Here is a 24394-nt window from a genome sequence, read left to right as displayed (position 1 = left end):
ATTTGCAACCTGTGCAAATAGCCCATTATAATAGGAAATTACTGGAGTATATATTATACACTAAGCACCAGTGTATAAAACGACACAGTATACTTGCTTTTCTGTTTAAAAGCAGCAAAGGGAGGTTTATTTTATTCTGAAAGTGAACAAATAGTTCAGACTTAAGCTTTTTGAGAAGGACTTTTATGTTTATTGAATTACCAAGTATCAGAGCTTAGTGTCTGATCATCTGATGAAGTTCAAATGAAAACAGAAGAAAATGGCATTGCTTTGAATTAAGATACTCTTAAAGGGTTTAACTGTTCTATGTTCCTTTTCCTTATTCGGGAATTGAGTAAGATTTTAGATAAGAAGATGGGTTCTTAGTAATCTGAGCAGGAATTTGGAGGCCAAGTTCTCATTTTTTTATTTTTATTTTAATTTAATATTGTTCTATTTCCTTTGATAGCATTGAGTTAGTCACTCTTAAGAACACAGCTTTGGAAATAATTTCTGATATTTGTTAGTTCATTTTGAGCCTGCTATCTAAGACAGTGCCTTTGAAAGTCCATCAGTATAAGTGGTAGGGCTCCTTTTTCAAAAATCAAGCACATGTTCTCCCAGGGTACATACCTAGAAGTAAAAGCCTTAATGTTTCTGGACTGTCACCTTCCTGCTTTTAAATATCAACTATTTCTATTTATTTTCTTAGAATATTGTGAGGATTAATAAGCTAAAATTAACAAAGCGCTTGAAAAATGAAAATTTTCAACGCTCTGAGAGTCACGCAATAATACCCTGCCAGCTGCTAGATGTCAACAACCAAGCAAAAGCAAAAGAGATTTTGCTTTAAATCTCTGCCTTCATGTAACTTAGGTGGAAATAGTTTGTCCACATTTATTTACAGTTGTGTAACTGCTCAGCATAACCCTGATCAATGCCTTTTCATACATACCCTGCTGCACAGAGGTTATTCAACCATACCTCGTGCCAAACTTTGGCAGATTTTACTGTACAGAAGTGATTGACTTTCTCCAGTCACTGACTGTTCCACTCCTAAAAATCATTCCCAGGGAATTTTACTGTGGGAGTGATTCATTCCCTCCAAGAGGGTGCCAAAGCCTTGTGGCAGTATTTTGGAGCTGCCTGTGGTCATGTCATTTGACCTTCCACATGGCAACACTGTGTTGCTGCTGCTTAGCCACTCGACTGGCAATAAACTCGTTCTGGAAAAGCAATGAGCTGAAATATTTTTTAAAAATACAGTATAACTGTGGAAAAACAAACAGCAGAGCAGCTAAACTTGCTTCAAGCTCATGCTAAGGAAATTAAACAAATGTTTGTATAGTAAGAAAAAAAAAGAGAATTGGTGTAGAATTCTTATGACTGTAGAGAAAAAATTAACTCTTTTTTTAAGATGGCATAGAAATTTAAGGAATAAACAGCAGAGAAGGAGCAAGAATGGAAAACTGTATTTTCCAAGATGGTCCCATGTGTGTTCACAGTACATCTACAGAGTGCTGAAGCAGGAGGCAGAAGCGTTAGTAGGTGTGAAAACCCATCGAAGTGTGTGAGTTGCTGTCAGAGCTGGGCAACTTTATTTTATTTTTCCAGCAAGTGGGCTTTTGCCAAAAAAGCTGTCATTTCTGGGTAGCTGACACTGTTGAAATCACTTCTAATTTGTAAATAGTTTTGATTTTATAAAAACTAAAGAAGAAATACAAAGTGGGCAAAGTGGGGGATGATGGCAGTTGGGATATGCTTTAACAAGTTTTCATGAGGAATAGTTTTTGTCTGGGAGGATCAGAGAAGTAAATGGGAAAGAAACTATTTAAAAATTGATGGTAATTATTTTTTAAAAAACGTAAGACTGCAAAGTGAAAGTTTTGCTCCTCCTCCTTCTCAGCACTGCCTTGGCCCATTTGTCCAGCCCCCAGCACTGGTCCTGCCCCTGTGACAGTGGCACTTGTAGGAGTCCTCGATGAAGACAATTTGGGACAAACTTTTTTTTCCTCTCCTTTTCTTTCCCCCTTGCAAACTCAGTGAGTTGAACTGGTGGGTGCAGAGGTCTGACCATGGTCAGAGCCAGGTAAGCAGCAAGACCTGCAGGTATGAACAGGGGAGGCATGGGAGGCAGAGCTGCTCAAGAAGAGTTGCTTTTAGAGGTGGCAAGCTCTTTTTCAGCTCTTAATCTATGAAATATCTACCAGTCATTTATGCAAAATGTAACTGCTTCAAGAAGAGAATCAGTGGTTTAAACTCTCACATGAGAAGTGTCTCTTCTGTTTTTCAAGAAATAATTCGCTTCTGATTTTAACCTTTGCAAGCTTACTCAGAAGCAAAGTGCCCCAGTTGACCTATTTCAACTATGTTTCAGGGGATAGTTTCAGTGCCTCTGTAAAGCTAATTTGGAAACCACAGCTGCTCCAGAAAACTTTTCTCCATTCAGCATCTTTCAGGTACTGTCGAGCCCAGAGAGAAGAAAAAGGTGGGAGCTGGCTCTGTGTGTGCTTGTGTCACTGTCTGAGCCTTGCTATGCAATGAAGGAGAAGTTCCTGCCTGTTCTTCTAGCCCTTTTGGAGTTGGAAGACCTGTAAGTCCCTTAAGAAAAGAAGGAAAGTCAGAAGGAAAGGGAAGTTAACTTGCTGCTTGCAATAGCAAACACAAGCTCCTTGTGCCTTGCACAGTGCTTCCCTATTGTTTTCAGAGCATTTCATAAGCCTCTTATAAGCTAAGATTCAACACATTTTGCAAACAAAAGTAAAACTACACCGGAAGACATGTTCGACATAACCTATTCATGTAGTTCTTTGCAAATTGCAAAGTTTTGTTTGCCTAAATTCTCTTAATCTTGCTGTGGGGCATGGTCTTCCTGGTGCTGCAAAGCCGTCCTTGTGAGAAATCAATGCAATTTATTTTTATTCTGTCACAGGAAGCTTTTTTGAACTCTGAGGAGGTGAATATTACTTGTTAGCTTCCTGAGGACTCCCACAGTCTTGCTAGGCCATCTCCGAGGAAGGTGTGCTGGTGTTGCAGGTTCCTGAATGTTGTTGGCTCTTTCCTGATCTTTTGAATACCTGATATCTGATGGTTTGCATGGTGTGAATATGCTAGAAAAGCAGTGTCACAGAGCAATCATATTGTTTCCTGTGCAGGGTGACTGGTTATCAGTGTGAAGATCTATGACTTCGAGTTTCTATTTTCACTCATTACCCAATTTACTTCAGCAGGAAGCTATGCAAGCGCAAGAGGACATGCTGAGGCTGGGTGTCAAGGCGAGCTCAGAGATAAGGTGTATGTTTGAAATTGCCTTGGAAAACTGTTAAGTTGGCTTTCACAGCGACTGCTTTTGCAGCATTAATGTGAATATGCTGGAGCTGTGCTCTGGTCTTTCACTGGGAAAAGAACATTTGTGGCTCTGAACAACACCTGGGACTATTAACAGTGTAGCAGTAAATTCAAAGAAATATTCATCTCCTCACAGGAGCACTTGTTGTCTACTGTGTGTTGTGTAATACAGAATGTTTCCCAAGAAGGGTGGTTTAATGAGCTCTTACTAGCACTTGACAAACACTCCTGTTTGCTTCCTGCTAGATGCACATGCTGCAAATTAAAAGACTGTTTATGCTCTAAAATGGGACAGCCTTAAATGCTCTTCATAGTGCTTTTCTACTGATAGTGCATTCTGTTCTGCTTTGCTAAATGCTGCTATGACTTAATCCCTATGAAGTCAATGGCCCAAAGTTGTTTTTTTTCTGGTGTAAACTCTGTTAAACCTTGTGGAGCTGCACCCTCTGACTCTGTGGCAATACATGGACATGAATTATGATGTTACCCATCCTTTTGAATCCTGTAGACTTATAATACAGTAAGCAAGGAGATTTATTAATAATGATAAAGTTTGAGACATGCACATGCCTTTGGCACATTTAAAATACATCAAATGGCAGATGTTGTTGTATGTTTCATAGAGGTAAAATAGATTCGGTAATTATAAAAACAAACTGTCTAAGCCAGCCACAAATTCTTGCTAAACTGTTAAATTACTTTTTTTTTTTTTCTTTTTCTTTTTCTTTTTTCTTTTTTTCTTTTTTTTTTTCTTGCTGGTTTTGTGTCTGAGATGGAGCTGAGATGGAGAAGAAAAATCTAAGGTGGTGCATTTGGCCAACTCCATTTGTTGTCCTGCTCTGCTAGGCACAGATAACCACTGAGCAGTAGCACAGCAATCAGGAGAGCTGCTGGCAGCACCCTGCATGTCCAACAGCAAGAGTCTATTTAAGAGGATGTCAAGGAATGTGCACTTGGGAAATGTATGCATTCTGGTAACAATTTGAGAAGCCAGTGCAAAGTGTTAAGATTAAAACTGGAAAGCCTGCACGGTTGTCTGGCTGGCAGATACTTGTACGGAGAAAGTTTAGTAAGCTAAACAACTCCATAAAAACATATTCAAATTCAGGGGGTAATCAGGCATTGCTACAGAAGCATAGGCAGTTATTTCCTACTATGTTGCTAATTTGTACCTCTTATTGATAACTGAATTGACAAGTGAGTCAAATTGCTTTGTTTCCTGACCAACAGTTAACCAACAAAGGAACTCCCAGGGGTTCTAAAAGATTCTGCTCTAATTTCAAAGTGGATGTTTCTGCAGATATTTAAGGGAAAAAAAAGAAGAAAAGAACATAAAGCAGCCTACAGAAAGTCACACTTGCAGAAGTAGGTGGCTGACTGGAGCTAAGCCACTGTTCAGCACGTGGCTTAACATAGTTCAAGCTGTATGGTATAAGAATATTTGCACAAACATGCTGGCTTTTTATAAACATGAAAATGTGCAATGGTTGAACAAGAAGCATCTCTTTTCTCACTGAAGAATGAGAACAAAGGAGACTTATACTAGTTGAATATTTCACAGAATCACAGAATTGTAGGGGTTGGAAGGGACCTCCAGAGATCATCGAGTCCAACCCCCCTGCCAAAGCAGATTCCCTACACCAGGTAGCACAGGTAGGCATCCAGGCAGGTCTTGAACATCTCCAGAGAAGGAGACTCCACCACCTCCCTGGGCAGCCTGTTCCAGTGCTCCGTCACCTCACTGTAAAGAAGTTCTTGCGCACGTTTGTGCGGAACTTCCTATGCTGCAGTGTCTGGCTGTTTCCCCTTGTCCTGTCTCCACTCACCACTGAAAAGAGTCCTTTTCAGACTCTTGCCTGAAGAATGAGCTTCTCTCTTTCTACGCTTTATGAGATCTGCAATAAGAACAACTCTGGTTCTGCTGCCCTTTGGCAAGCATATAGAGAACCTGCTGATGTTTCAACAGTTTTCTCTCTGAAACCAAAACATCTGGATGAGAGAGGCTGCGAGTAGAGCCTTCTTGTCTGGCCAATAACTGCAAGCCTTGTTTGGTAACAATTCATCTTGTCAGTGACAGGCATCTATTAATCACGTTTTGAAGAACACTATCTAGGAAGACTGGTGTTATGACAGCTGCATTATAATCTTCTTTCCAGATTTAACATCTTGAATGTATTATTGAATGATGTTTCTAGCTACACCAAAGAGTCAGCTTAACTGAGAACATGCCTTCCAGCCAGTTATGAAATACTTATGACAACCAAGTGATAGAAGCCAATATATCTTGCAGAAAGAAAAATGTTCTGAATGGTAAAATTGAGTGCATTTTTAGTATGTTTTTCTTATTTGTTTAGTTTTCATTTTCTAGAATCTTAATTTACTAGTACTAGTAGAGTCAAGTTGTGTTAATTTAGCAAGAGTTTGAAAGTTAGCATCCGAACATATGCTAAAGTCATTGTGAAGAACTTGAAAATTTCCTAACCTGGAGAGGAAGAGGCTTTTATTTGGTAATAAATTTAATATTTCACTGCCTTATGAAATGTTGGTTAGAGCAGCAGAAAAGCACAGTTAATAACCAAAGTTATTGCCTTACAAAAGTGTTTTGAATTTAATCCAGCAGTGGAATCTGAGCACTTAAGTAGTAATACTTGCCTGTGAGTACCAACTGCAGGGAAACAACTGAACTGGCACTATGCAGTAGTTAAACACTTAGCTCCATTCAGTAGTTTTAGCTGGAATTTATGTAACATGAATAATTCCGTAATTCTGTAAAACTTAACTGGAGATTAATAAGAATATACACTTTGGATCCCTGGTACTGAAATACTGACCTTACTGTTTTACATTCACTTCCTAGTGGTGATGAGAGGCTGGAGAGCAGCCCTACGGAAAGATATGTAGGGGTTCTAGTTGGGGTCAAATTGAACACGAGGCAGCAATGTGCCCTGGGAGGACAAAGGACCAGCTGAGAGCCCCTTCCATCCTGGTCTTAGGGGATAATATGAGCCAAAGAACTCAAAGATCTGATTCTAAAATAAGCAAGACATAGGAGTTATTCATGATAAAACTAGTGAACCCAAAACCTTCTCCTGCAAAATTTGAATGCCTTCTTCAACAAAGATTGAGAGGCTATCTATTGAAAGCCGTCCTATAATTACTTGGGATTAACTGTTACTTTTTGAAAGGTATTCGTTGGAGCCATTTAGAAAGAAAAACGGATACAGAAGGAAATGCTTGCATACCTATCTTCTTAACTTCACTACAAAAGAGTAAATATACTGTTGAAAACTTGAAATACATTTAGTTGTTTCAGACCAAGATAAATAGCGCAAGCATTCTACCTGCCAGGCTTAGTTATTTAACTGAGGTTATGAGTGCTACTCTCCAAGGGAGCATTGTTAGAGTTCAGCACGCTGATATTTTGTGTCTCTAGGCAATGCTGGAATGCTTTACTCACCACTCCCTGTTTTTCAATGAGTCAAGGAATAAAGACCACCAAGACTTTGTACCTTTCTGAGATTTAGCTCAGGCTTTAATATTGGTTTAAGAAATATTTGTTATTTTCTCTTGTAAATCTACTTTTCTCTTAATAGTAACATTGTTTAGAATTATATGGGAATTAAAACCTTATGATAATTAACTGATCGGTCTGGAGAATTCACATAGCAATGAAGAATGCAGCTTTCCATACTTTGGTTAAGTTTATTGCCCAAATATATTTTCTTATTCCCATCCTAACCACTAACTACTCTCTGTAGCGTAAGTCTAGGATGGAGAATATCTTACATGCTAAAGGTTGGCTGTGTTGTTTGTTACAGGCAGTTTCTAGAGAGCTAGTAAAAATACTGAATGCAGTATTTCCCAGAGAATAGAATTCTCTGTAATTCCTTATAATTTTGGATTCCAGCCTTTTCAAGCTTAAATCTTATACTTTTATTCTTATACTTAAGTTTATATCCAATTTATTGCTATTTGCAATGTATATGTGAAACCACCAGACAGCACCAGAGTTTAAAAATGCTGCTAATTGGTCTGATTGGGAATCTGGATATCTGTCTTTTACAGACTAGACCAAGGCTATCCTAATTGGTAGAAGCTTTTTGCGTGCATGTGTTTTTACATCTGAAACATCTATCTACTGGAGATAAAAATCCTCAATCAAGAGAATGGGAAATGAGAGCACCATTTCCTTCCCGAGTGCTAGAGAACTACAACCAGATAAGTCTGCAGCAGAAAAAAAAAGAGTTAAAAACAAACATCTAAGGTGCAATCAGCAAGCAACTGAGGTGCAGGACGCAGGATGCACCTCACCTATTTGCACTTGTGATATAAACATTATCTTAGTGTTTGATGCTCTTTGCCAGAATCCTTACATACCAGCACTAATGAAACAAAGTAATTTCTGTGCTGTGCTAACAGATAGTTGTCTATGTATGTGCCTGTGTAGCTGTAGTTAGTTTTCACATGCTATAGTAGTGCTTTAGCTTTCACGTACTATATTGATGCTACATTAATGATAGAAACAGAGAATGGAACAGAATTTCCAGACTCACAGAATCCAGTCCTCTGCTAGTTGAGGCTTTCAACAACCTTGTTCATGGAGTTGTTCTATTGATGGTTGTTCTATCCTATTTTAAAATAGGGTGGTCTATTAGCATCCTGGATAAGCCTGTCAGAAATTCATTCATGTGATGTTTAAATGCCCATCTTCTCATTATTCTTTGCATAGGCAAATTCCTGGCCAGCGTTATAACTGATCCAGGCCTGACCATTGCTTAGGTAGCTTTAACTCAAAGCTTTATGGTTTTACCCCCTTCTCCACACTCTCATGCTTTTCATTTGTGTTTCCAACTGATGAACCACAGCTTATAGAAGGAATTGTTCTTATGAGTCCTTAAAATTGTGTCCTGCACAGATTCATTCTGGGACTGTGGCTCTATCTTCAAGGTCATTTTGCACCTTCTGTATGGTAGTCTAGTCATGTTTTTAATGATATGTATTAAGTTTGATTGATCAGTGTGTTTAATTGTAGTCATTCCTATTGTACTTTCTGCTAGCCAGTTCTCCCGTGGTTTGGTTCCTATTTTCTTCTGTTTTATGAAATGATATCCCTTGAGATATTATAAAGGTGTAAAGGTGTTTGAATTTTATTTATTTATTTATTTACTTAAGCTTAGATTTCTGGTTGTGAAAGCCTTTGGTGTGTTACTACGAAGGTCACTTCCTACAGCCGAGTCCCCCAACATTTTTACTCCTTTTAACATAGGTATTGCTTGTTGTTCAAGAAATTATCATCCCCTCCTCTCCATCAGCATCTGGGTCATTATGAAAATGGTTTCCTGTGTCATTTTTTCCTGCTGAAGGTAGACAGGTTTAAACCTGGTATGAGACCAGGTTTACCATAAGCAAGACACCAGAAAGGACTCAAAGGATTAACTACTATTAACAAGCAACTCACCGTAGCTGAGAAAGAGATGGGTTCAGATACCTGCCTGAATCTGACAGAGCAGGGGACTTTGTCTCTTTGCCCTGCACCATAGGTCAATATCCTGATGTCAAACTATTTCTTTTTGCTCTTTGGAATTTCTTTCTCAGCATTTTAGGGGGGAGGAAAAAAAAAAAAAAGAAGCATAAAACAAAAGAACAGTTTCATTCTGATGCAAAGCGAAGATTTTTGAAATATGGGAAAATTTTGGGAATATGGCAAAATGGAAAACCAGTTTTCCATATGGCTTTTATGGCTTTATTTTTATCAAGGTCAGGGCTGCCTGTGACTGTCAAAAGTGCCTCTTCATTTGCAGAGGGTAGTTATCAAGTGATGCTCAGAACTGCTGCTGCTGCTAAGAGCTGAAAATAGCGCCCCTGCACCGCTCTTAGTATGTCTTGAAGTGAGAGAATGGGTGCATTTAATTTTGCTGTGTTACCTTCCCTTGTAGATTTAGAATGATATTTTTTTTTTTGCAATTTATTGTTATCAATATAGTGGCAGATGGAAACACACCCTCTTCTTGTAGTTTGAAAAAGGGGCTGGTTACACCACCTACATAGTGCTTGACACTTGATAACACTTGACATGCTTAAGACGAGTATTTCTCTTTTTGAAATTGGTGAGAAAAATCTACATGTTTCAAAGTATTACAAACAAGAATTATAAAAGAAGCAGAATTCTCAGTTTATACTTTTTCCCTGTGGTAATTTTGCCTTTGTTTGCAGTCAGTGGCTGAAGTGGTAACAGCAGCACCGAGTAGAAAGTAATTAAGTCTTCTTGGTTAATTGAACAAGAAAAGGAGATTTGAATTTGTTGATGACTTTATGGTAAATGAATTGCTGGATGTTGATATTTTCCAATTGGTTTCCTTTGGTGTCTTGGCTAGGAACATAGAATGGGTTATTATTGTCTCACATATCTGTTGGAGGATGTTTCCATTGTACCTCATCACTGACAAATATTTGAATGTCTTCTGTATTGACCACTTGTACATGTTTCACCACAGAGACGTGGAAGAGGCATTTCTGTAGGTGTACAGAGCTCTCAGATGTGCTGTATTTTTATCTTTCTCATTGATTCTCCCATCTGTTTGTGCCATGCCCACTTTAAACCAAATAATTAGTAATGAGAAACATGACTTAGCAAGTATATTTTCTTCCAGTTTTTAGTGGTTGTGTTATCATTTCTTTCTCTTCGCTATTTGTCTTGAGTGATTCAGAGTCATGTATCTACTTGCCAGAGAGACACAGTATTGCAGAGGTAATGGCAGTGGGGAGGAAGTTCATTTGGAACATTTGCATTTGTTGGTCCAAAGCCTGATACACACAGCGCACTTCCTCCTTTGGTGATGATGTTGGTAGTTGAAGGTGATCATCGGGTTCTTAATGCTTGATCATTCATCACTGGAAAGCAAGCATAAGGCTTGTTGTGCATGTCATATGTTGTAGTTAACCTTTTCACAAAATGGCATTTTGTCCCTGTGCTTTTCTGAGGATATTATCATTTATCTGAGGTTGCTATTTAGCTTACTCACAGTAAGCTGACTTGTATTTTGGCATCTGGAGGTTCTCCTGGTTGCTAAATAGGAAGCAGCTATCTGTTTCTGAGATATCTGTCCTTCTCAGATGGAAGGGATATACATTTGAACTCACTGTATGTGAGCGTCTACATGTGTAAATAGAACAGAGGGATGTTCATTCAGCATCATGTGAGAAAAATTATGTTAAAATATTGAAAACAAATTTCATTTAACTCAGCAACGTTATCAGATGCTTTCTTCTTCCAGAAAGGTTTATTACAACCGTATCAATAGGATAAATCTAATATACTACGGTAGTGGTATTGTATAGGCAGAACTAGTAATGAGATACTCCCCATTACTGTTCTGGACATCTCCTAGGCAATATAGTTCCAGCAAAGCAGTCATTCTTTTTATTTTCTAACTAGTTAGTAATGTAGTTGTACTAAGTAACATAGAGGTGGCTAAGAGGAAAACACCATTGCCAAGAAGTGGCAATTTGACCTTTTGTTTAGATAATTTTTAGGAATATATATCTACTTGCATACTTTGTTAATTTTCAGTGAAGATCCAAAATGTTATATACTGAAACAATTTTTATACTTGTGTGGCTATAACATTGATCTGAATGCTGTACACACTCTCTGTGGTTATGTTGCTATCCTGAAAGAACAGTAGCTACCGCAGCCTGCAAGGTAACAGTTTTACAGTTTTTGAACATCTTTGCTATATGAATCCTGTGGTACAGCTCAATCCATATGTAAAAGTTTAAAGAAGATTCAGTTTTATGGGTTGCCTTATTATTCCTGTTTCATTTAGTAAAACAAGAGAGAATTTTGGTATTCTGCTTGTGTTCTTAAGCTTTGCACTTGAAATTTCACATTCTTTAAGGCAGTGTATATTTTCTTTACCCTTTGACTTATTTTTTTAGCTATGCAGCTGATGTTGATGCTTCTCTGCTCTTTGGGAATAGTTCAGTGATGTGTAGGAACAAATCCAGAGGAAGTCTGCTTCCACAGTAAAAGGAGAAAAGGGAGACAGGATATGGATGCTAAACTGATCAACAAGCCATGCTTCCTTCCTTCCCTCTCTGTGTTAGTTTGGCATACAGTGTACAGTAGGATGTCCTTTTTCTCTCTGGATCCTTTCCATGTACTTTTTAAATTCAGTATTTAAAATGGCATTTAATATTGCTTACTCTTAACTCTAATCAGTTTTTACGCCAATAGCAAATGCTATGAAAATGGTCAAGACAATATAAATCAACCTCTGACAGTCCAGGAGACTACAAGAAGAAGAAGAAAAAAAAAAAAAAAAAAAAAAAGACAAGAGTGAAGGGAAGAAAAGATAGATTATATGGAAAAAGTGATACAATATTTTGCTGCCTGCTTTGGTTGTTGTCATTATGATTCGTTCTGTTCTTGGGATCTACTGATTGTTTTACCTTATTGTCGTTTTTTTACATTTATGCTTTTGCTTCATTGCTTACGGAGGTTAGTTTCACTTATTTCCTGTTTTGTAAAGGACTGATACGTTGTGGCCAGCAGGGTAAGGGAGGTGATTATTTTCCTCTATTCCGCACTCATGGGGCCCCATCTGGAGTACTGTGTCCAGGTCTCAGTCCCCCAGCACAGAAAGGATGGGGAGCTGTTGGAGCAGATCCAGAAGAGGCCACGAAGATGATCAGAGGGCTGGAGCACCTCTCTCAGGAAGAAAGGCTAAGGGAGTTGGGTTTGTTCAGCTTGAAGAAGAGAAGGCTCCAGGGAGACCTCATTATGACCTTCCTGTGCTTAAAGAGAGTTTATAAGCAGAAGGGAGAGAGACATGGTCTGGTAATGTCAGGACAAGGGAGAATGGCTTTAAATTAAAAGAAGGAATTTTTAGGTTAGATTTTAGGAGGAAATTTTTTACTCAGAGGGTGGTGAGGTACTGAAACAGACTGCCCAGTGGGTGCCTCCCACCCTTGGAGGTGCTCAAGGCCAGGTTGAATGGAGCCCTGGGCAGCCTGCTTATGACAGAGGTGTTGGAACTAGATGACTTTTAAGGTCTTTTCCAAACTAAGCCATTCTATGATTAGTGGTCACTTTGTTAATCAAGGAAAGGATATGAGTTTCCCAGTGATATCCAGTTTGACATCAGGTAGCTCTCTGATGAGAAAAACAAACAGACAATCTCAGCTGCATGCTGTGTGAAGGTAGGGGAAAATAATGGCACTGAAAGACAGAAGACAAGTAAAAAGAGCCCAAATGGCAAATAAAGTCAATTAATGTTTTAGGAGTTGGCTTACTTTTTGTGAATCCAGGAGCTGACAGTGACTGAAGTCAGTGGTCATTCATGTGACCCATATACAAAAGGGAGGCTCAATATGACTTTAGAATTCCAGAAGGCAGAAGAAAATAATTCATGCGTGGTGGAGGAAGAAGAGTAAAAGCGGCTCCATGTTAAGTTCTTAATGAAGATGTGTGACTGGTGAAGCTGTGTAAAATGTGTTGTTTCTGCAAAGGTGGCTTAGGGTCTCTGAGATATCAGAAGCTACATCTGACTCCAGATGGAAAAGGCACAAGATACTGAGAGGAGAAAAGAGATGGGACACTGGTCCTAAGTGGGAAAAGACAGAGTAGTCAAGTCTTCGGTGTCTGAGTGTAAAGTGTCAACCTTGACACTGAGCTTGAGATAAGTGGTGCTATTTCAGGTCTAAAATTCCCACTTCCCTCTTTGCTTGGGTTTATGAATCCTTGCTAACAGGAACTATTTGATCGGGACAGGCCAGCAACAAGTCCTGTCCTCAACCAATTTGAAGCCAGAAAGCAACGATATTGCTGAGCTGGCTGGGGAAGGGAAGTCTGGTTGATAGCTCTCCATCAAATCAAGGATGCAGAGGATACAACAACTGCCTCATAGTAAAAATAAAAACAGCAGAAAAAGCCCCACTTCAGGATTTAAACACCCAGGTGGAGAGAAAATCACATTGCTTCTAGTTCTCATGCTTTTATTACAAGATAAATAATACTTTTGCCAATTAGTTTTTGAAGTCAGTGTTTAAATGAGAATCTTAGCTTTCGTATAAAAATATATACGCAGCATTTGTAGGTGTTGAGGAAAACTTTGAAAATGTGGTGTGAGATATATCCTAGAGGCTTACATGACAGAAAACAGGACTTGGGTTGATAATACTGCTGATCAAAAAACAGAAGAATTTGTTTCCCTTCTAATAGTTTTTTTAATAAAGAATTCACTGCACATTTTAAGCAACCAGTTGAGGAACCATAAAGAGAAAATTACTATTTTTATATGAATGTTCAGTGTTGTTTGATGGATCTTGAGTTTATACATAAATGAGGTACAGCCTCTCAATAAGTAGAGTAGGACATTTCCTACTACTCTGTTTTTTCATTTTTCCAGATGCCCTGCACTTGAAATCCAAATTTATTAAAATTGGTTAACTGATAGTAACAGGATGAAGTTTCGTCAGTATTATAAACTGTAGTGCTTGTTCCAAGGCAAAATTCTCTTTTTAAATCTATAAGGGATTCAGGACTAAGTCATGTCAAATAGCATGTTCATCCAAGGAGAACTATTGAGAGCATCCTCATTGGTTGTCTTAGCACAGTGTGCTGATTATAAATAAAGCTACTTTAGAAAGCATGCTGCTAGCAAGAATGTGAGGCTTGTTTTTGTAGATTAGAGATGCATATTGCTTCAGATGGTTCTTACAAGTCCAGCTCATTGTTTTAAAAGCAGAATTTTCAGACAGAGCTTCTCTTGACTTTGTCCTCTTCTGTTATTTTCCATATGGCAGGGGGGGTGAGTGGCAAATCTTGTATTCCTTCTCTTGCTCTATAAAAATTCTGCTAGGCACTAAAAGTATCTGCAGATAAAAGCAAATACTTTTCCTGTTCCTCTCCTGTAACCCTCTAAATTATTTGTTTTCTCTCAAATGCAGATTTTAATAATGTGCCCGATGTCACATCCAGCTTGAAAAGGAGCAGTACGGATGGCACTCTGGACCAAGTACCACAGAGGGAGAAGACTGATCCACCTTTCAGGGTAAGAATATACCTGACATAAGAATCCTTAAAAGTGAAAAAGTAGAGATATCTCATTGTTAACACAGTGTTTTGAGGGGGCAAAAAATTAATATAATGGCACTAAGTTGGAAAAAGATGCAAGCATATTAGCTGTATTTAGTATTTTGCTGTCTGCTGGCAGGTCAGCATCTCTGGAATAGCTGCTGCATCTCCAAAAGCATTGTGATAGGGGCAAATGGCAAAGAGATGAAGACTTGTCAAATTCCTCTTTCTGTGTTGCTTGAATCCACTTCTCCAGAGAACAATGAAACTAGTACAGCTTTTTAACTGATTCAGTTAATTCTTACTTTTTTTTCTTTGCTGATAGTATTAGGACTTGTTGAGATTGCATTGACCAAAGCAACACTTACATAACATGAATAATTTCAACTGACTTGCAAACTTTGAGAGATGCAGTTCTGGAGATCCTAGTGATTTCTGCTGTCTTATTTGAAGAACCTTTATGCATCTGCAAATATTATTTAACTTCAGCTGAAATAATGGATGCTCATGCCTTTTCTCAGTTAGGGCTTTGGAGAATGATGTAGGAACCCTCACAGTTAGTGTCTGTCTTTGAATGCATTGGTCTTCAGAGAGCAATTTTTACCCTTTTTCCTCCACATCTGTCAAACTGCAGTCTGTGTCCTGCCCAAGTGCATGTTGTTTTGAACCCCCCAGGTGCTAGCATGGGTAGCTTTCGTGTCTGTGGACTTTATGAGGCATTGCCATTCTGACAGCAGAATTGGTTTTGTTGCTTCTGTTGGTGAGTTGGTTGTACCTCAAATTAAATGTGTGATAACACTTATGTTACACAATTATATAACAGAAAAGAAGTTTATATGGTTCAGGAACGTATTACTGGTTGTATGGAATATTTAGATAGGCAGGCAGAGGTAAGAGAGGAACAGTAGAAAGCCAGAGATGAAGCAAAATGTAAAATCTCAGAAGACCAAAGTGAGGAAGATGCGTTTTGCCTCTAGCCATACCGTACCCAGAGGAACTGATTGTCTTTTATGTTTGCAGTCCGTTTGTATTCTCCTTCAGTCAAATACAGATGACTTTATACATTTTTCTGTGAGAGTAAGGAGAAGCTTGGTGATTTGGGGCCGTTAGCTCATCTCTTTTTTCACAGGGGATTCCCATGGAGATAATCTCTATCTTGTGTTCCACTGTGATTATGCTTCCAAAACGTCTTTGCAACCATAAAGAAAAAATCCTAGGGGGATTGTTCTCCCCTTAGGATGCATTTGGCGGTGACAGTGCAGATTTCTCTGCTGTCCTGTTCTAGGGCATCTGCAGTGTGTTACAGTCAGAGCCAAAATACCTTCCACCTTTGTGAGAACCCAGGCGAGGTGACACCTATGCAGCACTTGGTTGTGTGAGCAGGCTGGTGCTTGGCCATGTCACCGCTGCATCCCTAGTGCTGCAAGGTGCCTTGCTTTCCTGGGGTGTGTGCCACCCCCAGTGTGCCATGCAGGCAGGGGGACTGAGCACCCATCCTGCTGGAGGGGAGGAGGCTCTGCAGATTCAGTATTGCTTTAGCAGAGAAACAAAGGCTTTGTTTGTCAGTCACCCCTGATTGTCTGTCAAATACAGCAAATTATAGGAAACTAGGGAGTGTTCAGCTGGATTTAAATACACAGAGAACAATTCTTTCAGAGCAGTTTTTGCTAAATTCGCTCTGATGCTCTAAATTATGTGCTATGGTTGTAGTTTGAAAAGAAAAAGGGGGAAAACAGATAGGTCTGTTCCCTGACCTCTCTCCAGTTGAAAAACAATCACATCCATCAGCATAAATGGCTTGTGCACAATTTGTTGGAGTAAATGCCCAGACCATACTGCAGTTCACTCCTTGGGTTGGTGTGCAGGTCTGCTAGTGTCATTTCATTAAAAACTATTTGAAATTGTCCTAGTTTTCTAGGTGCAAGGGGGGAGAGATGGCTCAGCGAATCAAAAGCAGTCTGACTTGAACTGCAGCTGTAAATGAGTCTGTGACAGCTCTACAATTTCTGCAAATGGTTCGTAATTGACTGCCGCTTTTCTGTTGGAGAGTGCCTATTACTGTCAGAGCTTTTGTCTGACCCTTCTGATTTCTCCAATAAATGGAGAATTAAAAACCTCGCAGTAAATTTAGGAAGCAGTATATGCTGTACGTGCCTCAGTAATTGGCTATAAAAAAAATTAAAATGATTTCTGTTTTTATAGCTGTGATTTGGGACTGCTCACCAGATGAACAATAGCTATTGCTAATAAAAGCTAGTCTGAGGAAATTGTGTAGCCTCAAAAAGCACAGCATCTGGATTTGTTTTGTTGTTTTTTTTCTCCCATCCCCTTTGCCTTCTGTTTCCTGCGTGTGCTAACTTGATCCATGGAAGTGGGAGAACGTAGGGCAGACACGTTGGTGTTATGCAGAGTATGGGGGAGAGCAGATCTGTAGCCGCAGCGTGGAGAGGACGTTGGTGGTGCTGAGAGGTACTGAGCACAGCCTGGAACAACAGGCAGCTTGGGATTATTTTAGGAGAGAAACAGCCAGACATGCTCATTTCCCAGCTGACAACAGCTGTAGATGTAATTCTGTGGCTCTGAGGGAGCAGGCTCCTTTGAAGTTTGGTTGTTTTCTGTCCCATAACATGTAAGTAATTAAAAAACAATCTTAAATGGTTGCATGTGTGAGTTCTGGATTTTAATGTTTTTATTCGCAATGTTTTTGACTGTTTTTCACTATTATTCTCTTCATCTTATACCAAGCTAAGATTAAACGTTATCTTAACTAAAACATACAGGAAGGCATTTCCCTAGTAATTTCAAATAAAAATGTCTTTTGTTGCATGCGTACTGCATTCAAATATGTGCTCATTTGTTCTTTCATTCATTTTTTTTGTAGTCCAAGAAATGAATGATTTTAGAAAGCTCTGTTTGTCTTTCATGTGAGACTTAACAAATGAATTAGGAAGATAGTAGAGGATTATTTCATTCCAGAAATGAAAACTGCTCCTCCAGTTATAAAATATTATTGAAAAGACATGGATGTCAAGAACTATCCATTCTAGATGCTCATTAGTTTTGTCAGCTCTGTACACTCTGGGATGCCCTGTTCATACCTTTACTGAAAACCTCCTTTCCTTCCTTCCTTCTATTTCATCTACCAAGAAAAGATGTTACAATTCTAACACACTCTGCTGCAGTGCATTTTCAAACTGTGTTAAAATACTGTTTATGTGGCATTGGCAAGTTGTCCCTGCAATTGTTGGTTGTGGAATACGTAGGCGTCCCGTTGACAGAAGAATGGAGGACCTTAGAAAATGTGGGGATTCAGTGTGCCTGTCAGTGCAATTAGGTTTAGTTGTGTTTAATCATTTTGCAAATTATTTGTCTGGGTTTCTGTTGCTCAGTTAAATCCTGGTACGTTGACAGTTGCCAAGAATCAAACTGTCTGTGCACCTGGGTAGCATGAATGCAACTTTTCCTTTAGTTACTTGTGATTTCTAATTGTATTGGTTAGAAATGCTTTCTTTAACCCATGGTTTCCTCTAAATGAAGTTTAGTCATCTCTTACTTTGTATTTTCTATATTTTAAAAAATGTCCCCTTATGAAAGATAAGCATAGCTAAAAGGTGAAATTTTACAATATTTCTAACTCCTCTTCTAGGAGTTCACTTAAGATAGTTGTGCTCTGATTTTGGCTACTCTAAATATTTGGTGTGTTGTAAGAGACAACTATTTGCCACTTCAAGTTAAATTTTAACAAAAGGAAAGAAGGATTTTCTTATAAATGCATCTGTGTGAAGGGGAAGATATGTTTTCATTTCAAATATTTTACAGATTATGAAAAAAAAACTTGGTATAAATTTAGTGCAAATATATGAAGTAACTTTATTGTGTTCTCATGCATGTAAAGAGTTGTATTTATAAGAAATATGGATAATTTAACACACATAAGCCCAGTACAAATAGCTAGTGTTGATAATAAATAAAAATAGACAGTGAATGCAGAATGAGTTTATGCTGGCATCTTTAAAAATTAACATTGCAGATGCAGAAATGGAATCTAGTGTGATGAGAAACTATGCATGTTAACAAGAATTTGCTTTCTATAGAATGCCCAACACATTTGACTTTGTAGCATTTTGGAAGTGGTGCTATATTGCTTTCAAATAATGAAGTAAAAGACTCTGGAAGTTGGTTATGGAGACTCTTACAGAAATTAGCTTTACTTTGCAAAACAAAAGTAGGAAAAATGTATTGCAACTACTTGTGCTTTTCAGAATCTGCTTTAGGATGCTTGAATATTTTATATAATGCCAAGTGGTGCATCTCTTTGGTGCTTTTGAAGCTTGTGTTTTCTCTTTTATGTGATGCCAGTTTTGGACAGTCCTCCATTAGCCAAAGAGGAGCTTCAGCAGGTATAGTGAGAAACTGATGTTTCCATGAACTCTGAATATCAGATATCATGGTAGGAAATCTGATTTGGGCTTCTTTGCATCCAGTGTGTTCTTGGGCTGGCATTAAATTCTCGCCACTCAGCTCACACTGCTGATGTGCAAACTTGCCCATAAAGTTTGAGCATCTGGATTGTCAGACAGTGCCTGAGTGGTATAAATAGGAGACTGAGACAGAGTCAGAAGATAACACCTATCACAGTGAGCTTCCCAGAACAGTGCTTTCAACAAAGGCAAAACATGTATATCATGGTTTCAAAGCAGAAATCCTTGTGTTTTGTATTAGCTGATTTCACAACAGCTGTTTCTGTAATAAAAATCATTGAGTATTGTAAAGAGATCACTGCATATATTGTTTTGGCCTCTTGAGTATACAGTATAGCCGTGTACTGGAGGGATGATCTTCATAAGTTGAACAGAAATTGTTTTCTCTTTAAGCTGTCTGAAACTGATGTGGAAAACCCTTCATTAGAAGCGACAGTACAACCACCAACTTCATTTGAAGAAAATAGTAAAAATGTTGAAGTTGAAGTGTAAATGTTGAAGTATGGTGGTTAGGTTCAAAACTGAGAGTAAGAATGTGTATCCCATTGCTAGTCTGCTTCTACTTATTTTCTTCTGTTAAAGAAAACAGGATGATTTCCTTTTAGAGAGAGAAAGAGGGCAACTACGACAGCTGCCGTGGAATAATGGAGGCTGAAGCAGTTAGTAATCATTACTCATTATGGGACTGTAGTCCCATCTTTGCAGAAAATTAACATAATTGTTCACTGTTTATGAATGATTTGAATGATATTTCAACTTCCAGAAGAAATCAAGCGGATGGTAGAAATGATATTTTCCTCTAGTTCATTACCTGGAAGTGATCTTTCCAATATGTGCAGTGGGACAGTTGAGGACACTTACTCAAACCACATCAAACAGCCTTCTATAGGAACTGTCAGTGAATGTAATCCTATATGTTCAGTTGTGGTTGTCTGTTTATTTTGATCTAGCAATGAAAACCATTCGCTATCTTAGATTAAGTACATACATCAGTATGAATGTGTTTCTAAGCAGTGGATGATTGCCTTAATGGACAAATATCAAGAAGTGTTTATTTTTCCCTAGTGAAGTTGAACAGTTTGCTAATAGGATTTTTGAATGGGAAAGTTGAAGATTTACCAAAATATACTGAGTTGGAAGGAAGATTTTCAATAATATTTTGCATAAAACATCAAAACCAAGAAGTAGAAATTGTGTTTTGATGGCATTTAGGATGGTGTTGTGTATGTATATTCAGTATGTCTCTGATGATTTTCAGAGCCATATCTCTCTAAGTTTAGTGTAAGTGGCAACCCTTCTTGCTAGTCAGATAGCAATTCCTACCTCCAAAGTATCCCCAAAGAGGCATTAATATTCTAATAAAACTGAGAGAAACTGAAAAAAAAAAAAAAAAAAAAAAAAAGAAAGAAAGAAAAAGGAAAGTGTGTGTGAAGAGCAATTTTGTTAAGCAAAGAGTATAAAAATCTTGGAGGGCAAATGTTACTACTAATCCAGGAAACGCCAGTTGTTGAGTTGAGCTCAATGATCAGAACCTCAATAGAGATCCCTCTGCGAGAAGTAAAACAAGTTAAAGACTGGTAGTCCCATGTGGCCCCAAACTTATTTTATGCATGGAAGCAATTACAGGTAAATGATGTTCATGGTGGTATCTTCTTACTAGCTCTATTTTGCTGTGCCCAGGCAGTTCCTACTTGCACAGCATGTCATTAATTGCAAGAGAGCTGTCTGCCTGAAGGTAGGCTCAACATCCACAGGACATTAAGGTTTTTCCCCTCATTTCAATCATGAGAACTTCAGCAGTTGATGAAACCCAAAAGTCTGGGGAGTAGTCTGCAATTAACATCCCTTCTAATGTTCTTTGTGTGAAAGGAATTTAACAGTGGTGAATGTAGTACTCCTTTCAAAATCACGTGTACTCCTCTTCAATCGAAGTGTCATTATCCTTAAAGTTGTGAGATGCATTGAGGGAGTCTGAGAGCTAGCGTGGGAGAACAGCAAGTTCCTCAGCACTGCTTTTTCTTGATTCATTTCTGCCTAGAGGGGACAGTTCTGTACTGAAAGGAGGCAGAAGCCCGTGGAGAGCTTTGTTAATTATTGCACTTCCCTTGCAGACAGCCTGGCTTGTAGGCAGCCCAAACAGAGCGGCTGGCTCCAGCTATGTGGAGCTGAAACCCTGTTGTCATTGAGGATCTTTTTCAGAGGGGTACTAGACAGCAACACAAGTAAAATCATAGCCTGTTAGAAGTCTGTAAGACTTTTGCTAATTTCTTTAGATTTCAGTATTCTACTCCACCCCTTAGTAAAAGCACCAAACTTGATGCAGTAGATTGCAGAAGGCTTATTGTAAACATACTAGCGAGTGCTTGTTCCTAACCCCGGCCCTGGATTTTCACTTTTTTTTTTGTTTATCATGCAGTTCTTTACTGCAACAGTATGTTAATTTGTGGATCACCTATAATTTGAATGCAGGTCTCGGCTAATGTAGTAGGGAGCATTGAAACCATAAAGCTTTAAGCATGAAAGGCACCATACCTACATTGATCCTGTAACCCAGACATTATTGCAAGCTCCAGATGGAGACCTGCATGCATACATGCTGGAAATAAAAGGAAAAGGAGATTGTGCAGTTTTTGCATGTAGAGGTGTAAACTTGTGTTGCTGCGCTCTGAGCTATTACATACATTCTGTTGCTGGGGCCTGTGGAGGAGGTGGTGGTTGTTGTTTTTCCTCAGACCGAAGGAAACATCCTCTCAACAGCACTGTGACAGCTGTCAGTGTAAAACATGCAGATGGCTTTGATCAGGAAAAGAAATTGTGTTATTGCTTGCAAATGAAAAAAGCTGGTGAGAGATGAGTTATAATGCAGATTGTCTTTGTGGTCTGCTGGGAAAAAATCCATGCGGCTTACCTGCATCTGAAAAGAAGTGTGTGAGAACAGTACTGGTTCGTTGCCACAAGGTATGGTTAGCAGTGCCTCTGGAGATGCTTTTGACTTCACTGACGAAGGACAGGAATCTTCATTAGCGTCATCCACCTTGGGCCTCCAAAGGCAACCCTGGTTGCCTGCAGTACAGGGCATGATGGCAGTGTTTCACTTTGAAATCGAAGGTCGAGATACCTAACCGTACTTCTGACAGACTCAGGGAGCTGGGAAAACTCCCTGATACAGATTATTTATGTTTTCTTTTTTTTTTTTCTCTTGTCATTTTTTTTTTAAAGACGAAGATACTGTTCCATTACAGAACTGACAATAACATGCATTTATTCCCTGTGTGATTCAGAAGCATTTAAGCACAATTTTAGCACATAACAGGTATGTGATGTGTCCAACAGTTAACCACAGGATACAAGATCACTTCAAAGTCACACAAAGTTGCAATACAGAATTTCAGACAACAGCTGCATCCTGGGTACACACATATGTTTTGGTTAGGCTTTGATTCCTATTTTCTTCTATCAGGAACATATAGGGCCAAAGGTAGATCTGAAATGCCAAAATTGAAAAAAAAAAATCCACTACCTGCAGGAAATTGCAAAATCAAGGATAAAGAAACTGAAAGGAAGGAAGAGGGAGGAGAATTATGAAATTATAGGATCAGTTGAGTCAGGAAACTGACAACAGCTTTTCACCTGTTTTCATTAGTTGCTGCCAACAGCACTATTGGTGTAGAGTTCAAGGGTCTGCCTCTGTCTTTATAGTGGGATTATTGCACCTCTGAACATTAAAGGTTCAACATGCCTAAAAAGGTAAAGGTTGCCCTCTCTGACTCTAAAGAAAGCACACTGCAAAAATTTATTGTGCAAGTTGAATGCAACTGCAAAGATAATGTCATAGTGGTTGCCATAGTTTCTAATTCAGCACTTGAAAAAGTTTTTGTATTCAGCACAAAACGCTTGGAGTGAAAATGTTAAAAACAGTCTTTAAGATGCTTGAAATTAAAAATTAAATAAGAATTAATTTTAAACACTTGGAGCATTAACTGTTTGCAGTTTTAAATGAAAGAAAATGTCTTCAGTTTAGTCAACTATGCTTTGGAAATACATTTTAAAGACATTTTAAAACATGCTATTAGCATAATAAGAATGGCAGACAAATTACCCACCCACGTTTATAAGAAGTGAAGAGCAGAGTTCTTATCCCTGCAGAGAACTAGAGACCAGCTAAATTAACCTTTTACCTTCATGGATTGAGGGCAAAAGCTGGATGGGAAGCAAACTCCTTGCAGATAAGTGCACCTACAGGCATTGGGACAATAGAGGGAAGCCTGTATCGCAAAGGATGTTACTGTTATGGTAACTATCAAGCCTGGTGCCTCTGAAATGGAAAGATGAAAAGCAGATGTCTGTAAAGGGAAAGATTTTTACTCAAAGCACACAGGAACAAACAACAGGATTGTGTCCTTTTTCCAGTCATCTTGAATGTGTTTCAAGGCAATTGATTATTTTGCATGTACATTTCACTTAGAAGGCATATCGCTGAAGATGGCTTGAATGTTGCATATTTCAGGAGAAGAAATGCTAAAGAGAATGCTTTTATTCATTTGGTTTATTTTAGTTTGTGTTTTTTACTTTTTGGGTTGATCCTGGCTCCTCAATAGGGATTGGAAGTATTGTTAAAACATCATGTTTTTTTCCTGATGAACACATGTAAAAAAACCCCAAATGTCAATTGGTAGCATCTTTTAGCTGGCATATAGTTAGCTAATAACTCAGGCTTAATTAGCAAATCTGGGGAAGAATAAATTCCTAATGTGGAAGTTAAAACTCCTGTCATTGTTTTTTGTTGAGATTGGCGGCATTGCTTGGACCTGAAGCTTAGCAGCCTTTTTTTTGTGTGATTCTATGATTCTATGAAAAACAGTGCTTGAAGTTGCTACAACTCATATGGAGTTTTAAAAATAAAAGGAGACACAATGTCCTTCCATACAGTGTAGCTCTGCTCTTGATAAAGGTGGACCTGGTGTCCTGAACTCCGGTATTTTTTTAATATGTAATTTCCAGAAAGTAGCAATACTGTTGTCTATTTGGACATGGTCTGTAGATTCCTAGTCTCTGTGGACTACTGCAGAAGCAACCATCACCAACTAATGGTGGATAAGAAAAGTAAACTTTGTGTGCGCACTACACAGTGGTCTATATAATTGGACTTCTAAGCAAGGCTGTCCACCCTGGAAAATCTCACTCCATTGAGATCATTCCTTCAATTTTCTGCTACACAGTCTTCTCGCCCACTAAATTTAATATCTCTCTCCAAAATAGCCCAGTCCTTAAAAAACAAACAGTTCCTACTCCTTCGATACATTCAGTGCTCTGTCAGCAGCTTGTTTTTTCAGGGAGCCAGCATCCTTATTCCTGTGATAGGATGCAGCAGCTGAGGTTTATGGTTTGGCAAATGCTGAGCTGTCAAGTTGCGCTAACGATTTGGAAAGAGATGGATGTAAGTTTAATTGCAGTAATTAAAGGAGAGGGCTGTGCTATTCCCTTGCTTGTAGGAGGGCGAATATCCTTG

General features: G+C 38.6%; 1 protein-coding gene across 1 annotated transcript in view; it reads left to right on the top strand.

Annotated features, from left to right (window-relative positions):
- TIAM2 (TIAM Rac1 associated GEF 2) overlaps window positions 1-24394 on the top strand; it is a 210847-nt gene that overhangs the window by 165276 nt on the left and 21177 nt on the right. Inside the window, exon 15 of the mRNA XM_042874628.1 lies at window positions 14278-14381. Within this exon, the coding sequence (XP_042730562.1) occupies window positions 14278-14381 (104 nt within the window). The remainder of the gene's footprint in view (window positions 1-14277; window positions 14382-24394) is intronic.

The sequence above is a fragment of the Lagopus leucura genome, unplaced genomic scaffold (genome assembly GCF_019238085.1).
Source record: "Lagopus leucura isolate 7727_CA_CO unplaced genomic scaffold, USGS_WTPT01 Super-Scaffold_73, whole genome shotgun sequence".
Classification (NCBI taxonomy): Eukaryota; Metazoa; Chordata; class Aves; order Galliformes; family Phasianidae; genus Lagopus; species Lagopus leucura.
This window is presented reverse-complemented; position numbering and strand designations above follow the sequence as displayed.